Source organism: Nomascus leucogenys, chromosome 3 (genome assembly GCF_006542625.1).
Source record: "Nomascus leucogenys isolate Asia chromosome 3, Asia_NLE_v1, whole genome shotgun sequence".
NCBI lineage: Eukaryota > Metazoa > Chordata > Mammalia > Primates > Hylobatidae > Nomascus > Nomascus leucogenys.
In genome coordinates this window covers 70,010,364-70,037,251 of record NC_044383.1, presented here as the reverse complement: position 1 = coordinate 70,037,251, position 26,888 = coordinate 70,010,364, and the positions used below count along the sequence as shown (strand labels likewise).

The 26,888-nt window shown below is 37.6% G+C and overlaps 1 protein-coding gene across 1 annotated transcript in view; it reads right to left on the bottom strand.

Moving 5' to 3' along the window:
• Positions 1–2,862: 2,862 nt before the first annotated feature.
• The window catches only part of LOC100581134 (zinc finger protein 430), a 37,817-nt gene continuing 13,791 nt past the window's right edge, over positions 2,863–26,888 (bottom strand). Inside the window, 3 exon segments of the mRNA XM_012509460.2 lie at positions 2,863–3,040; positions 3,042–4,389; positions 26,500–26,598. Coding sequence (XP_012364914.2) covers positions 2,968–3,040; positions 3,042–4,389; positions 26,500–26,598 — 1,520 coding nt within the window. The 3' untranslated portion in view covers positions 2,863–2,967.

The following is a 26,888-nucleotide window of genomic DNA, read 5'->3' as shown; positions in this document are numbered from 1 at the left end:
TCAAAATATGCCATCTATGGCATAAATATATACTCATATTATGTACCCACAAAAATATTAAAAATAAATTTAAATAATTGAAAAAGAAAAATTTAACCTACAGAAACAATATTCTTTAACTAATTTGCAGTTTAAACCCACTGACAAAAGAGATTACTTGAGATGTTAATCCACTATGTTGCCAAATAGTATATTGTTACCATCTTTTTTTTTTTTTTTTTTTTTTGAGACAGAGTTTCACTCTTTCGCCCAGGCGCAGTGGCGCAATCTCGGCTCACTGCAACCTCCACTTTCTGATTTTAAGAGATTCTTCTGCCTCAGCCTCCCAAGTAGCTGGGATTACAGGCGCCAGCCACCACAACTGGCTAATTTTTGTATTTTTAGTAGAGACAGGGTTTCACCATGTTGGCCAGGCTGGTCTCGAACTCCTGACCTCATGATTCATCCGCCTCAGCCTCCCAAAGTGCTGGGATTACAGGCGTGAACCACTGCGCCTGGCCCTATTGTTATGATCTTTCATCTATACCCTTAAGTAAAGTGGAACAGGTTAAAGTTCGTGGCATAGTAACACTTCATTGAATGCACAATAGTATTTAACATGTTAAAAATATTGGATTAAAATATTAACTTCACACATAATCTAACATTTTTAAAATATACTGGATTTTATTATACAAAAGTACAATTAGTACAATAATATACTAATTTATTTTCATTTAATTTTAAATAAAATTAAAAATGTTTTCTTCTCATAACACAAAATAATATTACTCTGAACACCTACCTAATTCATTATTCAATGTAAGTTAACCACAAAGAGCCTCTTCACTTAATTTTTCATCATGCATCTTACATTTTAATGTCCTTACTCTGTCATAGAAAAGATCATAAATAATGGCCACCTAATAAAAAAGACTCTCAGGGTTTTTTTGTTTTTTGAGATGGAGTCTCGCTCTGTCGCCCAGGCTGGAGTGCAGTGGCGCAATCTCGGCTCACTGCAAGCTCCGCCTCCCAGGTTCACGCCATTCTCCTGCCTCAGCCTCTCCGAGTAGCTGGGACTACAGGCGCCCGCCACCACGCCCGGCTAATTTTTTTTTTTTTTTTGTATTTTTTTTTTAGTAGAGACGGGGTTTCACCGTGGTCTCGATCTCCTGACCTCGTGATCCGCCCGCCTCGGCCTCCCAAAGTGCTGGGATTACAAGCGTGAGCCACCGCGCCCGGCCCCGACTCTCAGGTTTTTAATGCAGCAATAACTGATCACATGCTTTCACACTTGAATACAACCAGAATAAAGAAACAGTATGAAATATTTTGAGAGTTGAATTACATCATTATTTACAAAAAATCTGTAATTTTTTCAAGAAATAAAGTATACTTCAAACATAGTAACTCTGCAAAAAACCCTTCTACTCCTTTTAAAGTTATATACAAATAATTTTTCTACCAACTGTAGTTGTTCTTTTTTTTTTTTTGAGACAGAGTTTCACTTGTTGCCCAGGCTGGAGTGCAATGGCGCAATCTCAGCTCACTGCAACCTCTGTCTCCAGGGTTCAAGCAATTCTCCTGCCTCAGCCTCTCGAGTAGCTGCTATTACATGCATACACCACCACACCTGGCTAATTTTGTATTTTTAGTAGAGCCGCGTTTTCTCCATGTTGGTCAGGCTGGTCTCAAACTCCTGACTTCAGGTGATCTGCCCTCCTCGGCCTCCCAAAGTGCTGGATTACAGGTGTGAGCCACTGCACCTGGCCCCAACTTCAGTTTTATTTTCTATACTCAGCACTCTGATTTAGTATAATATCTGAAGTCTCAGTGCCTTACATATTTCTACAGTAAATTCTCTGATATTTACATAGACTTAATTTTGTATTAAATATTTTCATTTTTACTGCATGTGCAAAAATATATTTCAGTATGAACTCTGGTATCTTCTAAGCTGTACTTTTTGAAAAAGTGTTTTTTAAAATTTATTAAATTTGCAAGGTTTTTCTTCAATATAAATTCCCTGATGTTGAACAAAGTTTGAGCAACTACTTCAGAGTTTTCTTCTAGTACAAAATGTGTACAATAAAATCTGTGATACAAATAAAGGTACTACAACCCACCCTCTTCACATTTGTAATGTTCATCTTCAAAATAAATACCTTCTTCGCTTTAAAGGTTTATATTTTCTGAAAGATCTTTTGACAGTAATTGCACTTATATTCCTTTTATTAAGTATGAACTCTCCAGTGGTAAGATGTGAATAGATATTAATGGCTTTTTCATGGTCTTTATATTTGTACAATTTTTCTCAAGTATAAATGTTCTCCTGTGCAATAAGGTGTGAGCATTCGCTAAAAGTTTTGCCACACTGTTCACACTTGTAGAAGTTTTCTTCAGTATGAACTATCTTACCTATAATCAAGTGTGACAACCATTTAAAGGCTTTGTCACATTCTTTACATTTCTAGGATTTCTCACCAGTGTGATTTTTTACGTTTAAAAAAGTTTTAGGTGTTGTCAAAAGCATTGTCACATCTTTCAAGTTTGTAGAGTTTCTTTTCAGTACGAATTATCTTTTTTTTTTTTCTGAGATGGAGTGTCACTCTTGTTGCCCAGGCTGGAGTGCAACGGCACGATCTCGGCTCACCGCAACGTCTGCCTCCGGGGTTCAAGCAATTCTCCTGCCTCAGCCTCCCGAGTAGCTGGGATTACAGGCATGCACCACCACGCATGGCTAATTTTGTATTTTTAGTAGAGACAGGATTTCACCACGTTGGTCAGGCTGGTCTCAAACTCCCGATCTCATGTGATTCACCCGTCTCAGCCTCCCAAAGTGCTGGGATTACAGGCGTGAGCCACTGCACCCAGCCCATGAATTATCTTATGTCTAGTAAGAATTGAGGACTTGTTGAAGGCTTTGCCATATTCTTCACACTCACAGGGTTCCTCTTCAGTATGAATGTTCTTATGTTTAGTAAGAATTCAGGACTGGTTAGAGGCTTTGCCACAATCTTCACATTTGTAGGGTTTCTCTCCAGTATGAATTACTTTGTTCAATAAGGTTTGAAGACTGGTTGAAAGCTTTGCTGTATTCTTCACAGTTGTAGGGTTTCTCTCCAGTATGAATTACCTTATGTTTAGTAAGAGTTGAAGACTGGCTAAAGGCTTTATCACATTCTAGATATTTGTAAGATGTATCTCCAATATGAGTTATCTTATGTTTAGTAAGGTTTGAGAATTGGTTAAAAGCTTTGCCACATTCTTCACATTTGTAAGGTTTCTCTCCAGAATGAATTACCTTATGTGCAGTAAGTTTTGGGGACCGGTTAAAGGCTTTGCCACATTCTTCACATTTGTAGGGTTTCTCTCCAGTATGAATTATCTTATGTGCAGTAAGGTTTGAGGACTCATTAAAAGCTTTGCCACATTGTTCACATTTGTAGGGTTTCTCTCCAGTATGAATTCTTTTATGTTTAGTAAGAGTCGAGGACCAATTAAAGCCTTTGCCACATTCTTCACATTTGTAGAATTTCTCTCCAGTATGAATTATCTTATGTTTAGTAAGGTATGAGAATCGGTAAAAAGCTTTGCCACATTCTTCACATTTGTAAGGTTTCTCTCCAGCATGAATTATCTTATGTGTAGTAAGGGTTGAGGATTGGTTAAAAGCTTTGCCACATTCTTCACATTTGTAGGGTTTCTCTCCAGTATGAATAATCTTATGTGTAGTAAGGTGTGAGGACCGGTTAAAAGCTCTGCCACATTCTTCACATCTGTAGGGTTTCTCTCCAGTATGAATTCTTTTATGTGTAGTAAGGTGTGAGGACCGGTTAAAGGTTTTGCCACATTCTTCACATCTGTAGGGTTTCTCTCCAGTATGAATTATCTTATGTGTAGTAAGGGTTGAGGACTGCTTAAAAGCTTTGCCACATTCTTCACATTTGTAGGGTTTCTCTCCAGTATGAATTCTTCTGTGTCTAGTAAGGGTTGAGAACCAGTTAAAGACTTTACCACATTCTTCACATTGGTAAGAATTTTCCCTAATATGAATTCTTTTATGTTGAGTTAGGTGTAAAAGCATGCAAAACGATTTGTCACATTTTTTACATTTGAAAGGCTTCTTTCCAGTATGTCTTATCTTATGTATATTTGGATTTGAAAATTTATAAAAGACATTCACATATTTATCACATTGAAATATTTCACTCTGGGTAGTTGTCAAACACTGGTTTAGTTCATCATAACATTCTTTGTGCAGATTACACTCATCCACACTTTTACAGCCTGTTCTTAACTGTAAATCTTCATGTCCACATTTTCCATATCTTCTCAATATGACTTCTTGGAAAGAATCTTTTATGCCCTGCTCTGGCCAAAGGTCTTGGGCAAAATGAGAATATATAACTGAAAGAAATAAAAATAACAAATTACTCCATTTACTAGACTCAGATGAATATGCTTTACAAATCTAACCCATAAAATTATACCAACTACATAAACAAGGTGGCATAGTAAAATAATAAAGGCCTTAATTTTTTTTTTTTTTTTAGACGGAGTCTCATTCTGTAGCCCAGGATGGAGTGCAATGGCGTGATCTCTGCTTACTGCAACCTCTGCCACCCAGGCTCAAGCTATTCTTGTGCCCCAGCCTCCAAAGTAGCTGGCATTACAGGCATGCACCACCACGCACAGCTAATTTTTGTATTTTTAGTAGAGATGGGGTTTCGCCATGTTGGCCACTCTGGTCTCGAACTCCTGACCTCAGATGATGCGTCCACTACAGCCTCCCAAAGTGCTGGGATTACCGCACTTTGGCACACTGGCCACCGCGCCTGGCCCAAAGGCCCTGATTTTTTATGGACATGTAAATGCAACAAAAACATCCAACAAAAATACATCTGAGGAAAATTTATAAATAAGTTAAGTGTGTGAAGTGCCCCAGCTGAGCACAACATAGAGCATGACACAGAAGAAAAAGAAAAGTCTGTTAAATTTACCCAACACAGCTCTTCCTGCTCCACAATATAATATAGTGCCTTTTGAAGTAAACTGCCAACTTTTGGTTTCTTTTTTAAAAGACAGTTAAAATACTGGCACATACATCTTTATTACTTGCTTCTAGGGGCCTATCTAGACACTGGTTTCTGTCTCCTATGACATATAGTGCTGAAAGAAATGGTGGTATACTTTGGAATGACAGTTTAAGTCTGCTGAGTCCAAAGCTCAATGTTACAGCAGCAGAGACACTACAGTACCACACAGAAAACATGTGTAGCAAGTTAGTACTATTAAGAAGAAACAAAAAAAAGGCCAGGTGTGGTGGTTCATACCTGTAATTCCAGTACTTTGGGAGGCCAAGGCTGGTGGATCACTTGAGGTCACAAGTTTGAGACCAGCCTGGCCAACATGGTGAAACTCCATCTTTACTAAAAAAACAAAACAAAAATTAGCCAGGTGTGATAGCGTGCACCTGTATTCCCAGCCACTTGGGAGGCTGAGGCAGGAGAATCACTTGAACCCAGGAGGTGGAGGGTGCTGTGAGCGGAGATTGCGCCACCGCACTCCAGTCTGGGCGACAGAGCAAGACTCCGTCTGACAAAAAAAAACTAAAAAAAGAAGAAACACAAACTCCTTTAATTAAAAAATAAACACAAAATTGTCGACAAGACACATTCTAGCAACATGTTTGAGAGACTCCCAGGATCTCTAATCAAGACAATTGTTCAGACTATGCCAGGACAAAGCTACATTATAAAGATTGTGACAGGTAGCTTTTTTAAATGTACAAATTTCAATCAAAGATTACAATGTATACAAAATAAGGCAATATGGTTTTATCAAAAATATAAAAGTTTCAGAGAGAAACCATAAAAATGTATATATTAATTTTAAAAATTGAAAACAAATTGAATAATACTCAGTGAGTGACAGAAATATAGAGAACTACAGAAAATCAGAAAAATGAGGGTAAGAACAAAAATATGTAAAATACCAGAAAAACAGAAATTATGAAGGCAAAAAATATCAAAAAGACTAACTGAAAAATTCTGAAAGAAAAAATGATGGCTGGGTGGGGTGGCTCACGCCTGTAATACCAGCACTTCGGGAGGCTGAGACGGGCGCATCACGAGGTCAGGAGATTGAGACCATCCTGGCTAATATGGTGAAACCCTGTCCCTACTAAAAAAAATACAAAAAATTAGCCAGGCGTGGTGGCGGGCGCCTGTAGTCCCAGCTACTCGGGAGGCTGAGGCAGGAGAATGGTGTGAACCCAGGAGGCGGAGGGTGCAGTGAGCCGAGATTGCGCCACTGCACTCCAGCCTGGGCCACAGAGCCAGACTCTGTCTCACAAAAAAAAAAAAAAAAGACGTAAAAATGAAGAAGCTCAAAAAACAAACTAGGAAACACACAAAAATATTTATAACAAACACATACATAAGCACAATTTCAAAAGTCACAGACAAAAACAGCCTCTTGGAAACTGCAAGATAAAAGTGACGTCATTTGCAAGCATAGTCTTATGAGACAGCCAGTAAATTGTCAACAAAAATTTTGCAGGCCAGAAGGGTACTGTCTGATATAGTCAAAGTCCTGAAAAAAATAGCTATCAAGTGAGTATAATACCATCAGCAAATATGTCCTGCTAAATTAAAAAAAAAAACCTTCAAAAATAATCAAATTCTGAAAAAGTGCATTGGTACTCCATATGCTCTACATATAAAAGATGCTAAAAGCAGTTGCTTCTACTAAAAATAATATTATTCAATGAAACAACACATAATCATAGAAAAATACATTATTTTCTGGAAAAGATATGCACAAACACAAAAATTGAATTTTTAAGCATTATTATAATGGTGCAGAAAACATTTTTAATTATTTTCTAAAATTTGAAAGTTAAAAGCATAGAAATGATTATAAACATCTGTTAGTGAATAGATAACATAAAAAATATAATTCAAACATCAATGAAAAATTTGAGGGCAGATGTAATGAGAAAAAATATTTGCATGTAACTGAAGTTTTTTTCTTTTTACCAGACTGAAATACATTGTTGTATCTTTTAGAGGTTTTATGTAATCCCCAAGATAGCACAAATAATATATTTGTATAGATAAACAAAATAAGAAAGAAGTAAAAGCATATCAACATAAAAATAAAAAAGACACAAATTAAGAGAGAAAATGAGAGACAAAGATACAAGAATCAAATAAAACAGTAAAATAACATTAATAAGTCTCTCTGTTTCAGAGTTTCTATCTATACACATACATATATATAACTAACTTTCCACTCAAGAGACATACATTCAATGAAGTGATTTATTAAAAAAATTTTTGGCTGGGCACAGTGGCTCACGCCTGTAATCCCAGCACTTTCAGAGGCCAAGATGGGCGGATCACCTGAGGTCAGGAGTTTGAGACCAGCCTGGCCAACATGGTGAAACCCCATCTCTAGCGAAAATACAAAAATTAGCTCGGTGTGGTGGTACCTGCCTGTAATCCCAGCTACTCGGGAGGCTGAGGCAGGAGAATCACTTGAACCTGGAAGGCGGAAGTTGCAGTGAGCCAAGATCATGCCATTGCACTCTAGCCTGGGTGACATAGTGAGACTTTGTATCAAAATAAATAAATAAATAAAAATTAAAAAACCAATGTAGAAAATAACCTATATGTGATGGTCCATTCTCAATTCTAAGTGCATTAGTTTTAAGCAGGTTACATGGAAATAAAGACATAAAGAAGCAGAGTGTACTGAATCACCACCCCCCTTCTTCCTGCCTTCTCTTTTACCCAACAGCCAGGCGCCTATAGGTCAGGGTCCGCGCAACTACCCCCTCTCCACCCCACCAAAAAATTTAGGTTTGCAACATAAATAATTGTACCCTTTCTTATCAGCTAAGTGCAGCCACTAGGGCCACAAGTCAAATGTCTGAAGAGTCCTGAACAGTCGCGATGCATTTTGGGCTGCAACAAAATGCAACAAGACAACTCATAAAAGAAACACCTAAAGCCCTTGCCAATAGGTGACATCTGGGAAGATTGTGACCCAATAGTAGTCAGCCTATGAGGAACTGGGGGAGGGACCTGTGCACTAAGAGATAAATTGTTTGTTGAAACTGTGCTGCGTGTGCCTGCATGCCAGACACTCAATCTTGCAAGACCGTCATTAAAAGCCTCACTTTCGCTGTTCTCCAGGTCTCTGAGTCCATTCTTTGGGTTTGGATAGGTGAGTTTGTTTCTCACACCAAGATGTAACTTGCCTTTCTACAAGAGTCAGCTAAAATCTAATGATAAAAAAGGATTGAAAGTGGCAAGATGGATTTAGACATTCCATGCAAATATTAACCAAATGAGAGCAGAAGAGGCCAAATATTACACAAGCTACATCTTAAGTCAAAAACTGTCATAGTTTATAAAATGTACTTTAAGTCAAAACTGCAAAGAGACAAAGAAGGACATTAAACAATAATACATTCGTTTACTGGGAACCTATGTGTATATATATATGTGTGTGTGTGTGTGTTTGTATCTCATATTAAGTCTCCAAATATATAAAGCAAATATTGACAGAATGGAAAAAAACACCTAGACAGTAATATAATTACAGTAGGACATTTCAATACCCAACTTTCTGTAATAAAAATAACACAAGACAGAATATTAGTAAGTAAAGAGAGGACTTGAAGGCAGTATAAAACAATTATTTCTAACAGAGGTATGGAGAAGACACCTCAACAATATCAGGATGCACGCCCTTCTCAATAGCTCATACAACATTCTCCTTGATAGACCACCTGGTAGGCAAAAAAAGAAGTCTTAACAAATTTTTTTAATTTTTAAGTTTTTTTTTTTTGTTTTTTTTTTTGAGACGGAGTCTTGCTCTGTCACCCAGGCTGGAGTGCAGTGGCGCAATCTCGGCTCACTGCAAGCTCCGCCTCCCGGGTTCACGCCATTCTCCTGCCTCAGCCTCTCTGAGTAGCTGGGACTACAGGCGCCCGCCACCACGCCCGGCTGATTTTTTTGTATTTTTAGTAGAGACGGGGTTTCACCGTGGTCTTGATCTCCTGACCTCGTGATCCGCCCGCCTCAGCCTCCCAAAGTGCTGGGATTACAAGCGTGATCCACCACGCCCGGCCTTAATTTTTAAGTTTTTAAAAACAAATTTATGAATCACATTCTATGACCAAAATGAAATGAGTATAAAACAACAGACAAAAACTGAAAAATTTATAACTATATAGATATTAAACACACTCGCCAGCATGCTCCTGTTCAAAGGTTGAAATAATATTTTGAAGATGTCCATACTGCTCAATGTAATATAGAGATTTAATACAATGTTTTTTTTTTTTTAATTTCTCATTGCATTTTTGAGGAAACAGAAAACACCAACTCCAAAAGTAGTATATGGACTCTCAAAAGACAATAAAGTACCCAAAGTATTCAAAAAAAGGAACAATGTTGAAGTCATTATAGTTCCTGATTTCAAAATACATTACAAAGTTACAGAATAAAAACAATTTGGTATGAGTATAATGGCTAAAAAGTGGACTAACAGGCTGGGTGCAGAGGCTCACGCCAATTCCAGCACTTTGGGGGGCCAAGGTGGGCAGATCATGAGGTCAAGAAATCGAGACCATCCAGGCCAACATGGTGAAACCCCATCTCTACTAAAAGTAAAAAAATTAGCTGGGCTTGGTGGCACAAGCCTGTAGTCCCAGCTACTCAAGAGGCTGATGCAGGAGAATCGCTTGAACCCGGGAGGTGGAGGTTGCAGTGTGCCAAGATCACGCCACTGCACTCCAGCCCAGGTGACAAAGTGAGACTCTGTCTCAAAACAAAGTGAACTAATAAAATAGAAGTTAGCACATATATAAATGTTCACATATATGGCCATATGAAGTTATTTGCATATCCATAATTATTGCAGCATTGCTACTGAAAGCCAGTAGGTAAAAGGAATGCAAATTTCTGTCACCAAAGTATTCAGTAGATATAATTCAAAATATAAAAATACTGGAATATCACCTAGGACTTAAAAAGCCAAAAATATTCTAACAATTATAAAGATAAAGCTTGATGACACTATGCAAAATGAAATGAGCCAGCCACAAAAAGAGACTGTAGGAGCTACATGAAGCAGTTGCACTCTTAGAAAAAGAAAACAGAGTGGTGTTTGCAAAGTGCCAGAAAGTCAGAAAAATTAGTTCTTGTTTAATGTGTATTGAGATTTAGCTTTGCAACATATAAATATTATAGGGATATGTTGCATAACATTGTCATATAATTAATATGACTAAACAGCATATTTTATTTTTTTCAAGGATGGAATCTTGCTCTGTTGCCCAGGCTGGAGTGCGGTGGCATGATCTCAGCTCACTGCAACCTCTACCTCCCGGGTTCAAGTGATTCTCCTGCCTCAGCCTCCTGAGTAGCTGGGACTACAGGCACTCGCCACCACACCTGCGTAATTTTTGTATTTTTAGTAGAGACAGGGTTTCACCAAGTTAGCCAGGCTGGTCTTGAACTCCTGACCTCGGGCAATCCTCCCACCTTGTCCTCCCAAAGAGCTAGAATTACAGGTGTGAGCCACTGTGTCTGGCCTAAACAGCATATTTTAAAATGTTTGATAATAAATTTTGTTACGTGGTTCTGACAAGTAAAAATAAACTAATACCTTAAAAGGATACAAAGTTATGATAGTTTGTATATAATCTTCAAATCCAAGGGTGTTTCTTCCACACAAAAATAATATAGGTTCACAATAGATATTGAAATTAGGAGATGACTGCTCACCTAGACAAGACTGAACAACCATTCACAACAAACCTACATAACAAATATACAAGTCATAAAAAATACAGAGATAATATTTATACAGAGAAAGAGAGATAATTATATTGGCAATAGACATATGGCTGATTTATATTTGATTTTGCTCCAAACTGCCTTAAATTGTACAGAGTTAAACATTGTCATACACAATTACAATATAAACGGAAACATCAAAACACAGTTAACGGGTATCAGGTGGCATACCCTAAAATATATAACATAAAAATATAAAATTGCAAAACAAAAGAAAAATATGGAATGTAAAACTTATTGGACACCATCAAGTCCATCAATATATTCATGAAATAAATCTTAGAAGAAGAATACAGGGGGGCCGGGCACAGTGGCTCACGCCTGTAATCCCACACTTTGGGAGGCCGAGCGGGGTGGATCACGCAGTCAGGAGATCAAGACCATCCTGGCTAAGACAGTGAAACCCCACCTCTACTAAAAAAAATACAAAAAATTAGCCGGGCATGGTGGTGGGCGCCTGTGGTCCCAGCCACTCGGGAGGCTGAGGTAGAAGAATGGCGTGAACCTCGGAGGCGGAGCTTGCAGTGAGCTGAGATCGAGCCACTGCACTCCAGCCTGGGCGACAGAGAGAGACTCTGTCTCAAAAAAAAAAAAAAAAAAAAAAAAAAAGAGAAGAATAATATAGGGAAAAAGTAATACAGAGGTAAATTAAAGAAAAAGAAAGCTGAGAACTTCCCAAATTTTGATGTAATAAAAAATTCTAACCAATAATATTTAATTCAAAGTTATTTTACTTGAAAAACAAAATAAAAATACAGACTTTCCTAAATTAAATTTCAGGGTGTTCATTACAACTAGCACATTCCTACAAGAAATGTTACGTGGTGGCCAGACATAGTGGCTCATGCCTGTAATTCTACAGCTTTAGGAAGCCAAGGCAGTCAGATCTCTTGAGACCAGGAGTCCCAGATCCAGTCTGAGAAACAGACTCTCCACATAAACAAATAGAAATGCTAAAATGAATCCGTTTTGTTGAAAAATAAAATGATGCTAGACGCCTCATAAAACCATATATAAATATAAAGCTCCCTATTAAATATAAATATACAGACACATAGAATTTTTTACTATCATAATAATGGTGCATAAAACCGTTAAAGTTCTGTAGATATAAAAATACAAGACATAAATCTGTTAATAGATACATAATATAATTTGTAGTATCAATAACAAACTGGAAAATATAGCAGTAAAGGTTTTGTATTTAATTAAAGTTTTTAAGAAGTTAAAATATATCTTTTTTTACTCTTTGGTTTTTTTTTTTTTTGAGATGGAGTCTCGCTCTGTCACCCAGGCTGGAGTGCAGTGGCGCAATCTCGGCTCACTGCAACCTCTGCCATCTTGGTTCAAGTGATTATCCTGCCTCTGCCATCTGGGTTCAAGTGATTATCCTGCCTCTGCCATCTGGGTTCAAGTGATTATCCTGCCTCAGTCTCAGGTGTCCACCACCACACCCAGCTAATTTTTGTATTTTCAGTAGAGACAGAGTTTCACCATGTTGGCCAGGCTGGTCTCAAACTCCTGACCTCAGGTGATCTATCCACCTCAGCCTCCCAAAGTGTTGGGATTACAGGTGTGAGCCACCATGCCTGGCCTTATTTTTTTAATTTTAAGATGTTTTATGTAATCTCCATTTTAAGATGATTACATTATACTTCAAGATGATTACATAATATTTATAAAAATTATGCAAAAAAAAAGAAAAAATAATCGAAGCATGTAATGATAAAGTTAACAAAAATAAAGGTAGTAAAACAGGAAATGAGAAAAAACTTATCTACAAGAAGCACAGAAAACAGGAACAACGAGGTGGTTTCCGCGGATCAGCAGACTTAGTCTTTCCCCCTGCTGGCTCTGAGAAATCCAGGCAGTACAGATGTATGGAATTTCCTGCAGTGCAGCACAGCCACTCCACCAAGGGGCAGCCAGAGTGCTTTCTTAAGTGGTTCCCAGATCTCATGCATCCTGACTGGGTGAGACCCCCACAACAGACATCATCAGACAACTTATAAAGCAGTGTTCCCACTGTCATCAGGTCATTCCACTTCTGGGACAAAGACCCCAGAGGAAGGAGCAGGCAGTCATGTCTGCTATTCTGCAGGCTCCACTGGTTGACACCTCCAGGTGTGGGAGAAACCCAGGCAAATAGGGTCTGAAGTAAATCCCAAGCAAATCACAGCAGTGCTACAAAAAAGTGGCCTGATGGTTAGAAAAACAAACAGAAAGCAACAACAAAAACAGCATGAACAAAAAAGTCCTCACAAGAATCCCATCCGAAGGTCAGCAGCCTCAAAGATCGAAGCTAGAAAAACTCACAAAGATGAAAAGAATAAACCAAAAAATGCTGAAAACTTAAAAAGCCAGAGTGCCTCCTTTCCTCCAAATGATGCCAGCATATCTCCAGCAAGGGCACAGAACTGGGTGGTGGCTGAGGTGGATAAATTGACAAAAGTAGGCTTCAGAAGGTGGGTAATGATGAACTTTGCTGAGCTAATGGAGTATGTTCTAACCCAATGCAAAGAAGCTAGGAACTATGAAAAACATTACAGGAGCTGTTAACCAAAACAACCAATTTAGAGAGGAACATAAATGACCTGATGGAACTGAAAAACACAGCATCAGAACTTCACAGTGCAACCACAAGTATCCATAACCGAGTAGACCAAGCCAAGGAAAGAACTTCAGAGCTTGAAGACAATCTTGCTGAAATAAAACAGGCAGACAAGATTGAAGAAAAAAGAATAAACGGGAATGAAAGATATCTCCAAGGTCTATGAGATTATGTAAAAAGACCAAACCTATGACTGACTGGGGTACCTTAAATAGATAGGGAGAGTCGAACCAAGTTAGAAGACATCCTTCAGGATATCATCCAGAAGAACTTTTCCAACCTAACAAGAAAGGCCAACATTCAAATTCAGAAAATCCAGAAAACCCCAGTAAGATACTCCATGAGAAGATCATCCCCAAGACACATAATAATCAGATTCTTCAAGATTGAAATTGAGGAATAAATGATAAGGCAGCCAGAGAGAAAGGCCACATCACCTACAGACAAAAGTTCATCAGACTAACAACAGACCTTTAAGCAGAAACTGTACAAGCTGTAAGAGATTGGTGGCCACTACTGAACATTCTTAAAGAGAAGAATTTCCAACCAAGAATATCCAGGAAAACTAAGCTTCATAAGTAAAGGAGAAATAAAATCATTTTCAGACAAGTAAATGCTGAAGGAATTAATCACCACCAGGCCTGCCTTGCAAGAGCTCCTGAAAGAAGCACTAAACATGGAAAGAAAAAAACATTACTAGCCACTACAAAAACACACTGAAGTACAAAGACCAATGACACTATGAAAAAGCTACATCAAAGAGTCTTCAAAATAACCAGCTAGCACCATGAAAACAGGATCAAATTCACACATAGCAATATTAACGTTAAACTTTTTTTTTTTTTTTTTTTTTGAGATGGAGTCTTGTTCTGTCACCCAGGCTGGAGTGCAGTGCACAATCTTGGCTAACTGCAACATCTGCCTCCCAGGTTCATGCAATTCTGCCTCAGCTTCCTGAGCAGCTGGGATTACAGATGTGTACCACCATGACAGGCTAATTTTTATATTTTTAGTAGAGGCGGGGTTTTGCCATGTTGGCCAGGCTGGTCATGAACTCCTGACCTCAGGTGATTCACCTGCCTCAACCTCCCAAAGTGCTGGGATTACAGGCATAAGCCGCCGTGCCTGGCCTAATCTTAAATGGGCTAAATGCCCTCATTAAAAGACACAGAATGTCAAGCTGATTAAAGAGTCCAGACCCATTGGTGTGCCATATTCAAGAAACCCATCTCGCATGCAAAGACACACACAGCTTAAAATAAAGGAATGGAGGAAAATTCACCAAACAAATAAAAGAAGAAAAAAGGAGGGGTTGCAATTGTAGTTTCTGACAAAATAGACTTTAAACCAACAAAGATCAAAACAGAAAAAGAAGGGCATTACATAACGCTAAAGGAATCAATTCAAGGAGCATCCAGATTTATAAAACACATTATTAGAGACCTACAAAGGGACTTAAACTCCCACACAATAATAGTGGGAGATTTTAACACTCTACTGCCAATATTAGACCAACAATTGAGACAGAAAAGTAACAAAGATATTCAGGACTTGAACTCAGCTTTAGGTCAAATGGACCTGATAGATATCTACAGAACCCTCCAGCCAAAAACAACATAATACACATTCTCCTAAGTGCCACATGGAACTTACTTTAAAATTGATCACATAATTGGAAGGAACACTCCTTAGCAAATGCAAAAGAAATGAAATCATAACAGTCTCTCAGACCACAGTACGATCAAATTAGAACTCGAGAGTAAGAAACTCACTCAAAACCACACAAGTACATGGAAATTGAACAACCTGCTCCTGAATGACTTCTGGGTAAATAATAAAATTAAATCAGAAACCAAGAAATTCTTTGAAACCAGTGAGAACAGACTATGTACTAGAATCTCTAGAATGCAGCTAAAGCAGTGTTAAGGGGAAAATTTATAGCACTACATAGCCACAGCAAAAAGCTGGAAAGATCTCAAAATGACACCCTAACATTACAATTAAAAGAACAAGAGAACCAAGAGCAAACAAACCCCAAAGCTAACAGAAGACAAGAAATAACCAGAATCCGAGTGAAACTGAAAGAGACAGAGACACAAAAAATCCTTCAAAAAACCAATGAATCCAGGAGCTATTTTTTTTGAAAACATTAATAAAATAGAACACTATCTAGAGTAATGGAGAACAAAAGAGAGAAGAAGAAATAGACACAATACAAAATGATAAAGAGGATATCACCACTGACCCCACAGAAAAACAAACCATCAGAAAATACTATAAACACCTGTATGTACATAAATTGAAAAAGCTAGAATAAATAGATAAATTACTGGACACCTACACCCACCCAAGACCAAACCAGGAAAAATTTGAATCCCTGAATAGACCAATAAGAAGTTCTGAAATTGAGGAAGTAATAAATACCCTACAAACTAAAATGCCCAGGGGCAGATGGATTTACAGCTGAATTCTACCAGAGGTACAAAGAGGAGTTGGTACCATTTCTTCTGAAACTATTCCAAATGATAGAAAAAGAGGGACTCCACTCTAACTCATTTTATAAGATCAGCGTCATTCTGATACCAAGATCTGGCAAAGATATAACAACAACAAGAAACTTCAAGCCAACATCCCTGATAAACATTGATGCAAAAATTCTCGATAAAATACTGGCAAACCAAATCCAGCAGCACATTGAAAAGCTTATCCACTGCGATCAAGTCAGCTTCATCCCTGGGATGCAAGGCTATTTCAACATAAACAAATCAATAAATATAATTCATCATATAAACAGAACTAAAAACAAAATCCATATGATTATCTCAATAGATGCAGAAAAGGTCTTTGATCAAATTCAACATACCTTAATGTTAAAAATGCTCAATAAACTAGGTATTTATGGAACATACCTCAAAATAATAAGAGTCATTTATGATGAACCCACAGCCAATATCATACTGAAAGGGCAAAAGCTGGAAGCATTCCCCTTGAAAACTGGCACAACAAGAATGCCCTCTCTCACCACTCTTATTCAACATAGTATTGGAAGTTCTGGCCAGGAAAATCAGGCAAGAAAAATAAATAAGGGGTATTCAAATAGGAAGTCAAACTGTCTGTGTTTGCAGATGACATGATCCCATATCTAGAATGCCCCAATGTCAGCCCAAAAGCTTCTTCAGCTAATAACAAGCTTCAGCAAAGTCTCAGGATACAAAATCAATGTGCAAAAATTACAAGCATTTCAATACATTAACAATAAACAAGCAGAGAGCCATATCATGAATGAATCTCCAGCCACAATTGCTACAAAAATAATAAAATACCTAGGAATACAGCTAACAAGCGAAGTGAAGGACCTCTTTAAGGAGAATACAAACCACTGCTCAAGAAAATCAGAGAGGACACAAACAAATGGAAAAGACAGAAAGAATCAACATTGTAAAAACGGCCATACTGCCAAAAGTAATTCAATGCTTATCCCACTAAACTATTACTGACATCTTTCACAGAATTAGAAAAAACTATTTTAAAATTCATATGGAACCCAAAAGACCCCATATAGCCAAGACAATTCTAAGCAAAAAGAATAAAGCTGGAAGCATCATGCTATCTGACTTCAAACTACACCACAAGGCTATAGTAACCAAAACAGCCTGGTACTGGTATAAAAACATACACATAGACCAATGAAAAAGAATGCAGAACTCAGAAATAAGACTGCTTATCTACAACCATCTGATCTTTGAAAAATCTGACAAAAACAAGCAATGAGGAACAAACTCCCTATTTAATGAATGGTGCTGGGAGGATTGGCTAGCCATATGCAGAAAACTGAAACTGGAACCCTTCCTTACACCTGTACAAAAATTAACTCAAGATGGATTAAAGACTTAAATATGAAACCCAAAACTATAAAAACCCTAGAAGAAAATCTAGGAAATACCATTCAGGACATAGGCATGGACAAAGATTTCATAATGAAAACGTCAAAAGCAACTGCAACAAAAGCAAAACTTGACAAACAGAATCTAATTAAACTAAAAACCTTCTGCACAACAACAAAAAAACTATCATCAGAGTGAACAGACAACCTATACAATCGGCGAACATTTTTGCAACCTATTCATCTAACAAACGTTAATATCCAGAGTCTGAAAGGAACTTAAGCAAATTTACAAGAATAAAACAACCCCATTAAAAAGTGGGCAAAGAACATGGACACTTCTCAAAAGAATACATTTATGTGGCCAAGAAACAAACAAAGCTCAACATCAGGGATCATTAGAGAAATGCAAATCAAAACTAGAATTAGATACCATCTTATGCCAGTAAGAATAGTGATTATTTTTTTCTAAATTTTTTTTTTTTTTTAGACAGAGTCTCACTCTTTCACCCAGGCTAGAGTGCAGTGGCGCGATTTCGGCTCACTGCAAGCTCTGCCTCCCAGGTTCACGCCATTCTCCTGCCTCAGCCTCCCGAGTAGTGGGGACCACAGGCGTCCGCCACCACACCCAGCTAATTTTTTGTATTTTTAGTAGGGACGGGGTTTCACCGTGTTAGCCAGGATGGTGTCGATCTCCTGACCTCGTGATCCTCCCGCCTCGGCCTCTGAAAGTGCTGGGATTACAGGCGTGAGCCACCGTGCCCGGCCAAGAATAATGATTATTAAAAAGTCAAGAAACAACAGATGCTGGTGAGGCTGTGGAGAAATAGAAATACTTTTACACTGTTGGTGGGAATGTAAATTAGTTCAATCATTGTGGAAGACAGTATGGGAATTCCTCAAGGACCTAGAACCAGAAATACCATTTGACCCAGCAATCCCATTACTTGGTATATACCCAAAGGAATATAAATAATTCTATTATAAAGATATGTGGATGTGTATGTTCACTGCAGCACTATTTACAATAGCAAAGACATGGAATCAACCCACATGCCCATCGATAATAGACTGGATAAATAAAATGTGGTATATATACACTATGGAATACTATGCAACCATAAAAAAGAATAAGAGCATGTAGTTTGCAAAGCCATGGATAGAGCTGAAAGCCATTATCCTCAGCAAACTAATGCAGGAACACAAAACCAAACACCACATGTTCTCACTCGTAAGTGAGAGCCGAACAATAAGAACACATGGGCCGGGCACAGCGGCTCATGCCTGCAATTTCAGCACTTTGGGAGGCTGAGGTGGGCAGATCACGAGGTCAGGAGATCAAGACCATCCTGGCCAGCATGGTGAAACCCCATCTCTACCAAAAATACAAAAATTAGCTGAGAATGGTGGTGCATGCCTGTAATCCCAGCTACTTGGGAGGCTGAGGCAGGAGAATCGCTTGAACCAGGGTGTTGGAGTTTGCAGTGAGCTGAGATCATGCCACAGCACTCCAGCCTGGCGACAGAGCGAGACTCTGTCTCAACAACAAAAACAAAAACAAACATGGACACGTAGAGGGGAACAACACACTCTGGAACCTGTCAGAGTGAGGGAAACAGCATCAAGATAAATAGCTAATGCACGCAGGGCTTCATACCTAAGTGATGAATTGATAGGTGCAGTAAACCACCATGGGACATGTTTACCTATGTAACAAACTTGTAAATCCTGTACGTGTATCCCAGAACACACAAAAAATAATATTTAAACAAAACAATAACAATGAAACTGGTAATAGTAACTTTATTTCTTAAAGCAATCATTTTAAATATAAATTAATTAAACTACTTAATAAAAAAATGTAATCCCAGGACTTTGGGAGGCCCTGGGGGGCTGATCACTTTAACTCAGGAGTCTGAGACCAGACTGGAGAACATGGCAAAATACTGTCCCTACAAAAACAAAAACAAAAACAATAAAATGAGCTGGGTGTGATGGCACATATTTGCAGCCCAGCTACTTGGAAGCTGAGATGAGATCATCTGAGTTTGGGAGGTTGAGGCTGCAGTGAGCTGTAATCATGCCACTGCAAACCAGCTTGGTTGACAGAATGAGACTCTATCTCAAAAACAGATAAATTTATAAAAAGAAAAAGAAATAAGATGCCTGAGTAGTTTAAGTAAAAAAGCATACAATACGCTGTCTATAACAGACTCATTTTAGCATTGAGTCAAATAGGCTCAAAGTAATAGAATGAAAAGAATCTATATTCCATGCAAATAGTAACCATAATTGGGTGAGGTGGTAGTAATTATATTGAATGTAATATGCTTTAAGTAAAATACTAACACAAGACACACACTGATACTATATAATGGGCAAATGAGTCAAGATTCTATAACTCACATCTATCTATTTATGTTTATATGTATATTATATATAACATCAGGACTCCAAAATATATAAAGCATATTTTGGCAAAGGTAAAACAAGAAATATATAGCAACATAATAATTGTAGACATCAAGATCCCATTTGCATAATAAATAGAAAATTTAGATAAAAGATCAGTAAGAAAACAGACAACATTATAGACTGTATTAACTATTTTGCATATAGACAAATAACTGAGAGTGGATAAATTATAAAGTAAAAAGGTTTATTTGGTTTACAATTTGGCAGACTGTATAAGAAGTGTGTGCCAGTATCTGCTTCTGGTGAGGGTCTCAGGAAACTTATAATCTTAGTGGAAGACAGAGTAGCTGGACATATCACAGGGTAAGAGACAGAGCAAGTGTGAGGTGAAGGAGACAGGTTATTTTAATGAACCAGCTCTCATTTGAATTAATGTAGTGAAAACTTTCTTATTACTAAAAGGATGGTGCCATGGCATTTATGAGAATTAGTCCCCATGACCCAAACACCTCCTACGAGGTTCCACAACCAACATTGAGTATTACATTGCAGCATGAGCCTTGCAGAACGTGGACATCCAAACTGTACCACAGACCAACTAGGCTTAACAGCATGTACAAAACTTTCCAGTTAAAAGCAAGAGAATACACAATATTTTTACACTTGATCTTAGCCAAAAGGCCGAGAAGCGATAGAGAATACACAATATTTTTATTTGGATGTGATATATTCTGTTAGGACACGTAACAAGTCTTATTAAAGAATACCACCTGGGAGTAGTGGCTGATACATCTAATCCCAACAATTTGGAAGATGAAGGTGGGAGGATCACTTGGGACCAGAAGTTTGATACCAGACTCAATAATATAGTGAGACTCTGTCACTACAAAAAATCAAAAAATTAGCGAGGCATGGTAGTGCATGTCTGTAGTCTCAGCTACTTAGGAGGAAGAAAAGATCACTTGAGTCAAGGAGACTGAGGTTGCAGTGAGCCAAAATTATGCCACTATACTCCAGCCTGGGTGACAGAGTATGATCCTGTTTCAAAACAACAACAAATAAATATAAGAAAACCAAAATCATACACTGTGTGTTTTCTGACCAAAACTGAATGAAACTAAAAATTAAAAGCAAAAGTAGGCTGGGTGTGGTGGCTCACACCTGTAATGCCAGCACTTTGGGAGGTCAAGGTGGGTGGATCACCTGGGGTTAGGAGTTCAAGACCAACCTGGCCAACATAGTGAAACCCTGTCTCTACAAAAATACAAAAATTAGCCAGGCATAATGGCGGGTGCCTGTAATCCCAGCTACTCAGGAGGCTGAGGCAGGAGAATTGCTTGAACCCGGGAGGCGGAGGTTGCAGTGAGCCAAGACCGCACCATTGCACCCCAGCCTGGGCAACAGAGTGAGACACCATCTCAATTAAAAAAAAAAAAAAAGCAAAAGTAAAACTGTCAAATCCAATAATATATTTGAAAAACAAAAACAAAAACAAAACAAAACACATGGGCCGAGTGCAGTGGCTCACGGCTATAATACTAGTACTTTGAGAGGCCAGGGCAAGAAAATTGCTTGAGCCCAGGAGTTCCAAACTAGCATGGGCAACATAGGAAGACCCTGTCTCTAAAAATAAAAATAAATAAAATAAAAATAAGGCCAAGTGTGGTGGCTCACGCCTGTAATCCCAGCACTTCGGGAGGCCGATGTGGGCGAATCACTTGAGGTCAGGAGTTTGAGACCAGCCTGGCCAACATGGTGGAGCCCCGTCTCTACTAAAAATACAAAAGTTAGCCAGGCGTGGTGGCAGGCACCTGTAATCCCAGCTACTCGGGAGGCTGAGGCAGGAGAATTCCTTGAACCCGGGAGGCAGAGGTTGAAGTGAGCTGAGACAATGCCATTGCACTCCAGCCTGGACGACAGAGCGTGACTCCGTCTCAAATCAGTCAGTCAATCAAACACACTATTCAGCTCAAGGTTCAAAAAGTTTAATTTAGTTAAGTTGTCAATACAACCTACAGTGGTGAACAAATTCAATATAATCTCTATAAAAATCACAATAGCACAGTTTTATTACATAAATATTGTTTAAAATTTTTAAATTTGATTATGAACTATAGCCAAACACCCATGAAAAAGAATAAATAGGCATTATACTTCCTGATTTTTAAACATATTAGGCAGCGTGCAGTGGCTCACACCTATAATGCCAGCACTTTGTGAGGCCAAGGTGGGGGGGATCACCCGAGCTCAGGAGTTCGAGACCAGCCTGGTCAACATTGTGAAACCCCCTTTTCTACTAAAAATACAAAAATTAGCCAGGCGTGGTAGTGCACGCCTGTAACCTCAGCTACTCAGGGGACTGAGGCAGAAAAATCGCTGAAACCCAGGAGGAGGAGGTTGCAGTGAGCTGAGATCGAGCCACTGCACTCCAGCCTGGGCGACACAGCCAGATTCCATCTCAAAAATAATAATAATAAAAAATTAAAAGCTACAGTAACAAAAACAGTGTAATATTGACACAAAGGCAGACAAACAGATGAAAGAACAGAATACGGAGCCCAGAAATGAAACCTTTTATATATAATCAAATGATCTACAAAGCTGCCAAGAGCAAACAATAAAGATAGTCTTTTAACAATGTTAAAAACTAAATATCAATATTGATAAAATAAGGTTGGATCATTTCTTTGACCCATATACAAAAATATTTTACGTAAAATACTTAGACATAAAAAAACTAGTAAGTCTCTTAGAAAAAAATAGAAAGAAGACATGATACTGGTCTTGGCACCATTTTCTTAGATAAGACACTAAATGCATGAGGAACAACAAAAAAAAGTTAACTATACTATACTTCAAAATTTCTGCACATGAAAACAAAACATTTAACTCAGTGCAAATGCCTCCTAGAAAATGGGTAAGAATATTTCCAAATTACACGTGATAGTTAATATTCAAAATATATAAAAAACCCGTAAAACTGAATAAGTTAAAAAACTTGATTTGAAAATTAACAATTGAACTAAATTTTTATCATAAAACATACACAAATGAAAAAAGCATTTGAAATGACATGCAAAATTAATAATTTGTAGAGAAACACATAAAAATAACAATGAAAAATGAAATCATGTCATACCCATTACGATGGCCACTATAAATTATTTAAAAACACCAAGTCTGTTGATGATGCAATGAAAATAAAACCTATGTCGATTGTTGGTAGAAAACAAAGATGCAGTCATTATTTTTAAATGTTATAAATGTTTCTCAAATAATTAAAAATGGAATTATCATCAAATATAGCAATCCTGTTTATCAATTTAAAATATGCAACACATGACCTGGAAGACATATTTGAACATCCATGTTTATTGTACCAGTATTCACAAAAGCTAAAAGGCTGAAGCAACCCAGGTGTCTCTTCATTTATAAACACATCAAAAATGTAACATGTGTACAGTGAAATATTATTCAGTCTTAAAAAGCAAAATCTTGCCAAGCGTGTGACTCACACCTGTAATCCCAGCACTTTGGGAGGCTGAGGATGGCAGATCACCTGAGGTCAGGAGTTCGAGACCAGCCTGACCAACATGGTGAAACCCTCTCTCTACTAAAAATAAAAAAAATTAGCCAGGCATCGTGGCACATGCCTGTAGTCCGTTACTTGGGAGGCTGAAGCAGGAGAATCGCTTGAACCGGGGAGGCAGAGGTTGCAGTGAGTTGAGATTGCATCATTGCACTCCAGCCTGGGCCAACAGGAGACTCCGTCTCAGAAATAAAAAAGAAAAAAAAAAAAAGAAAATCTTGTCACATTTTAAGATAAACTTTGAGAATATTATGTCACCTGAAATAAGCCAGTAATGAAATGATGGATACAGTATGACTCCACTTATATGAGATATTTTAATTAGTCATACTCATAAAAACAGAAAGTGGAAGGGTGTTTGTTAAGGGCTGGAAAGAGGGTAAAATGGGTTGCTGTTATTTAATGGGTATTGAGTTTTAGTTTCACAAAATGTAAAATATCTAAGTCTTTTGCATAACAATGTGAATATAATTAACATGCCTGCCTGAAATGTAGAGCTGTGGTTTTTTTTTTTTTTTGGAGACAAAGTCTCACTCTGTAAAAAAGCTGGAGTGCAGTGGTGCAATTATGGCTCACTTCGGCCTCCAACTCCGAGGCTCAAGTAACCCTCCCACCTCAATCTTGCAAGCAGCCTGAAGCACAGATGCACAACACCATGCCTGGCTATTTTTAAAAACCATTTTTTTAGAGAGGGAATCTCCATATGTTTCCCAGGTTGGTCTCAAACTTTTGAGCTCAAATGCCTGGATTACAGATGTGAGCCACCACCATGTCTGGCCCTAAAATGTACACTTAAATAGATTTAAGATGGTAAATATTATGTGTTTTTACAACAATTAATTTTTCTAAAGGAAAAACTGAAAAAAATACAGATTTACAAATCGTTTCAAAAATTACCTTCAAATTACAAAAGTGTTTCTCTCACACAAAGGTGAGAGAAACATCATCATTAAACACATGGTGAAAATAAGAGAGGGTGAAAATATTTCCATGACTACTCACTTAGGTGAGATAAAACAACCACTGAAAATTAGCTAAGAAAAAATATACACAAGATAAGCCATAACCAATATTGGGGTCATATTTATAGATAAACACACACACATATATATCTAATTGTGACAGACATATGACTGATTTATCTCTTAATTATAAGAGATAAACCAAATTGCAAACTGTCTAAAATTATAATACAAAAGTGAAACAAAAAAACACAATAACTCAATGTTAAGAAACCTACACTAACAAAACACTGATATGAAACTGCACAACAATAGTAAGTGACATATTTACTCATAAAATCTGCTGTGCAACACTGATATACCATTAAAAAAGAATTTGTCTGCATAACTACAGTAATCCTCTCTGGTACTCAATAAAAGCCATACTCATTCACATCCTGATATAAGGGCCATTATATATGAATCTGACTGCAGAAACCTGCCCTATTGTCTGCTCCACAGATCAAAGTCCTGAAGGATATTCAGTCTGTTCAAAAATAAAATGGGAATTACAACTACCCAAGCCCCTGTAACAAGCCAACTAAAGGTGGACCCTAGTGCAGTTCCAGAAGCCTTGCGATCAAGCTACACCCCCTCTCCACTACAAACCCAGAGAGCATTCTATGACCCTGGAGACATGACAGAAAAAGATCTTTACCTACTGAAACCAGTTTATAGAAGCTTGAGGAGTTGTTTGTTCCTTCAAATTCACAGACACTAATGCAAAACTATATTGTGCCCATTGTCAGTGCTTCTATTTTAACATAGCACTGGAAGTATGTGGCAGAATAATGAGTCAAAAACATTTTTAAAAAGCCACTGAAATTGAAGACAAGTAAAAAGTTGCTGTTTGTGGATAATATGATTTTATATATAAAAAACCATGAACACTACATTGAAATTTGTCTGAATTAATACACTCAGTAAATTAGCAAAACACAAAATTAACACACAAGTATTAAGTTATTGTTCCATACACTTAAAACAAACTGAGAAAGAAAACAATTTAAAATAGCATTAAAATAACAAATTTCTGAGAACAAGGAAGTAAAAAATCTTTACAATGAAAGATATGTTATTAATAAAAGAAATTAGAGAAGACACAAATTTAAAAATATTGCATGTCTACAGATTGAAAAAATAAATATTGTTAAAGCGTCCTATTATCTAAGTAATCTATAGATTCAATAAATTACCTATCAAAATTTCAGTGGCATTTTTCTTCACAGTAATGGAAAATACAATTCTAAAATTTACAAGAAACTACAATAAACTTCAAATAACCAAAGCAATCGTGAGGAAAAAGAACAAAGTAGAAAGACATCATACTTTATAATTTCAAACTATATTTTGAGAATATAGTAATAAGAACAGAATGGAATGTGCAGAAAAGTTAACAACAACAACAAAAAACAATGGAACAGAAACCACTACTCTTACACATTTCAGACATGATGCAAAAAGAGAACTAAGAAAATAGTTTGGCCAGGTGCAGTGACTCACACCTGTAATCCCAGTACTTTGGGAGGCCAAGGCGGGTGGATCACTTGAGGTCAGGAGTTCGAGACCAGCCTGCCCAACATGGTGAAACCCTGTCTCTACTAAAAATACAAAAAATTAACTGGGCATGGTGGCGGGTGCCTGTAATTCCACCTACTCGGGAGGCTGAGGCAGGAGAATTGCTTGAATCCAGGAGGCGGAGGTTGCAGTGAGCCTAGATTGCGCCACTGCACTTTAGCCTGGGCAACAAGCATGAAACTCAGTCCCAAAAAAAAAAAAAAAAAGAAAAAAGAAAAGAAAAGAAAATAGTTTAACATAGAGTTTCTCAAAATCATGTAGATATTTGTGTGTCCACCAAAACAATGGAAAAGCAGTCAGACTGTGAGTCTCGCATGCCACGAAGAGGACTTTGGTTCTGACAGCAAACTTGAAGGGAGATCACCAAAGGGAAAGAATCCTTAAAGAATTTAAAAGCATAAGACAGAAGATGCCCCTATGCGAGAGCGAAATTAAAAAAAAAAAACTCAGGCTTCCCAGAAAATACTTGCTTTGGAACACAGCTTCTCAAATAACATTTTAAGCATTGGCTTTCTTTTTTTTTGGACCTCTCATTCATGTCATCTGTTGTGTTCACTCTCACCTACCTGGGGGTTCATCTACCATCGCATGTCTCTTCATATTCCAGGGCTCTTTTCCTTGCTCTAGACAGGTGATCAGGTCTGGCTTAGAAACAGCAATACCTGCTTTATTGAAAATAAATAACATGAATCTTTCTCATATTCTTCAGTTACCAACCTAGTACTGTGCTTAGTAAAGAGGATGTAGAATATTCTAGAAAATTAATCCTAAAAATACTAATTTATAACAGAAATTTCTAAGTATTTAGAAAATATTTTACATTTGTAGGTTCTTAATTTCACTACCTGGTATTCATTAATCAAAAATTGGTGGTAGCAAATAGATTTTAAGATATGGACAACAATATTTTATGCCACTAAATTTCTGGAATTGCCACTAATCTAGAGTGAAGGAT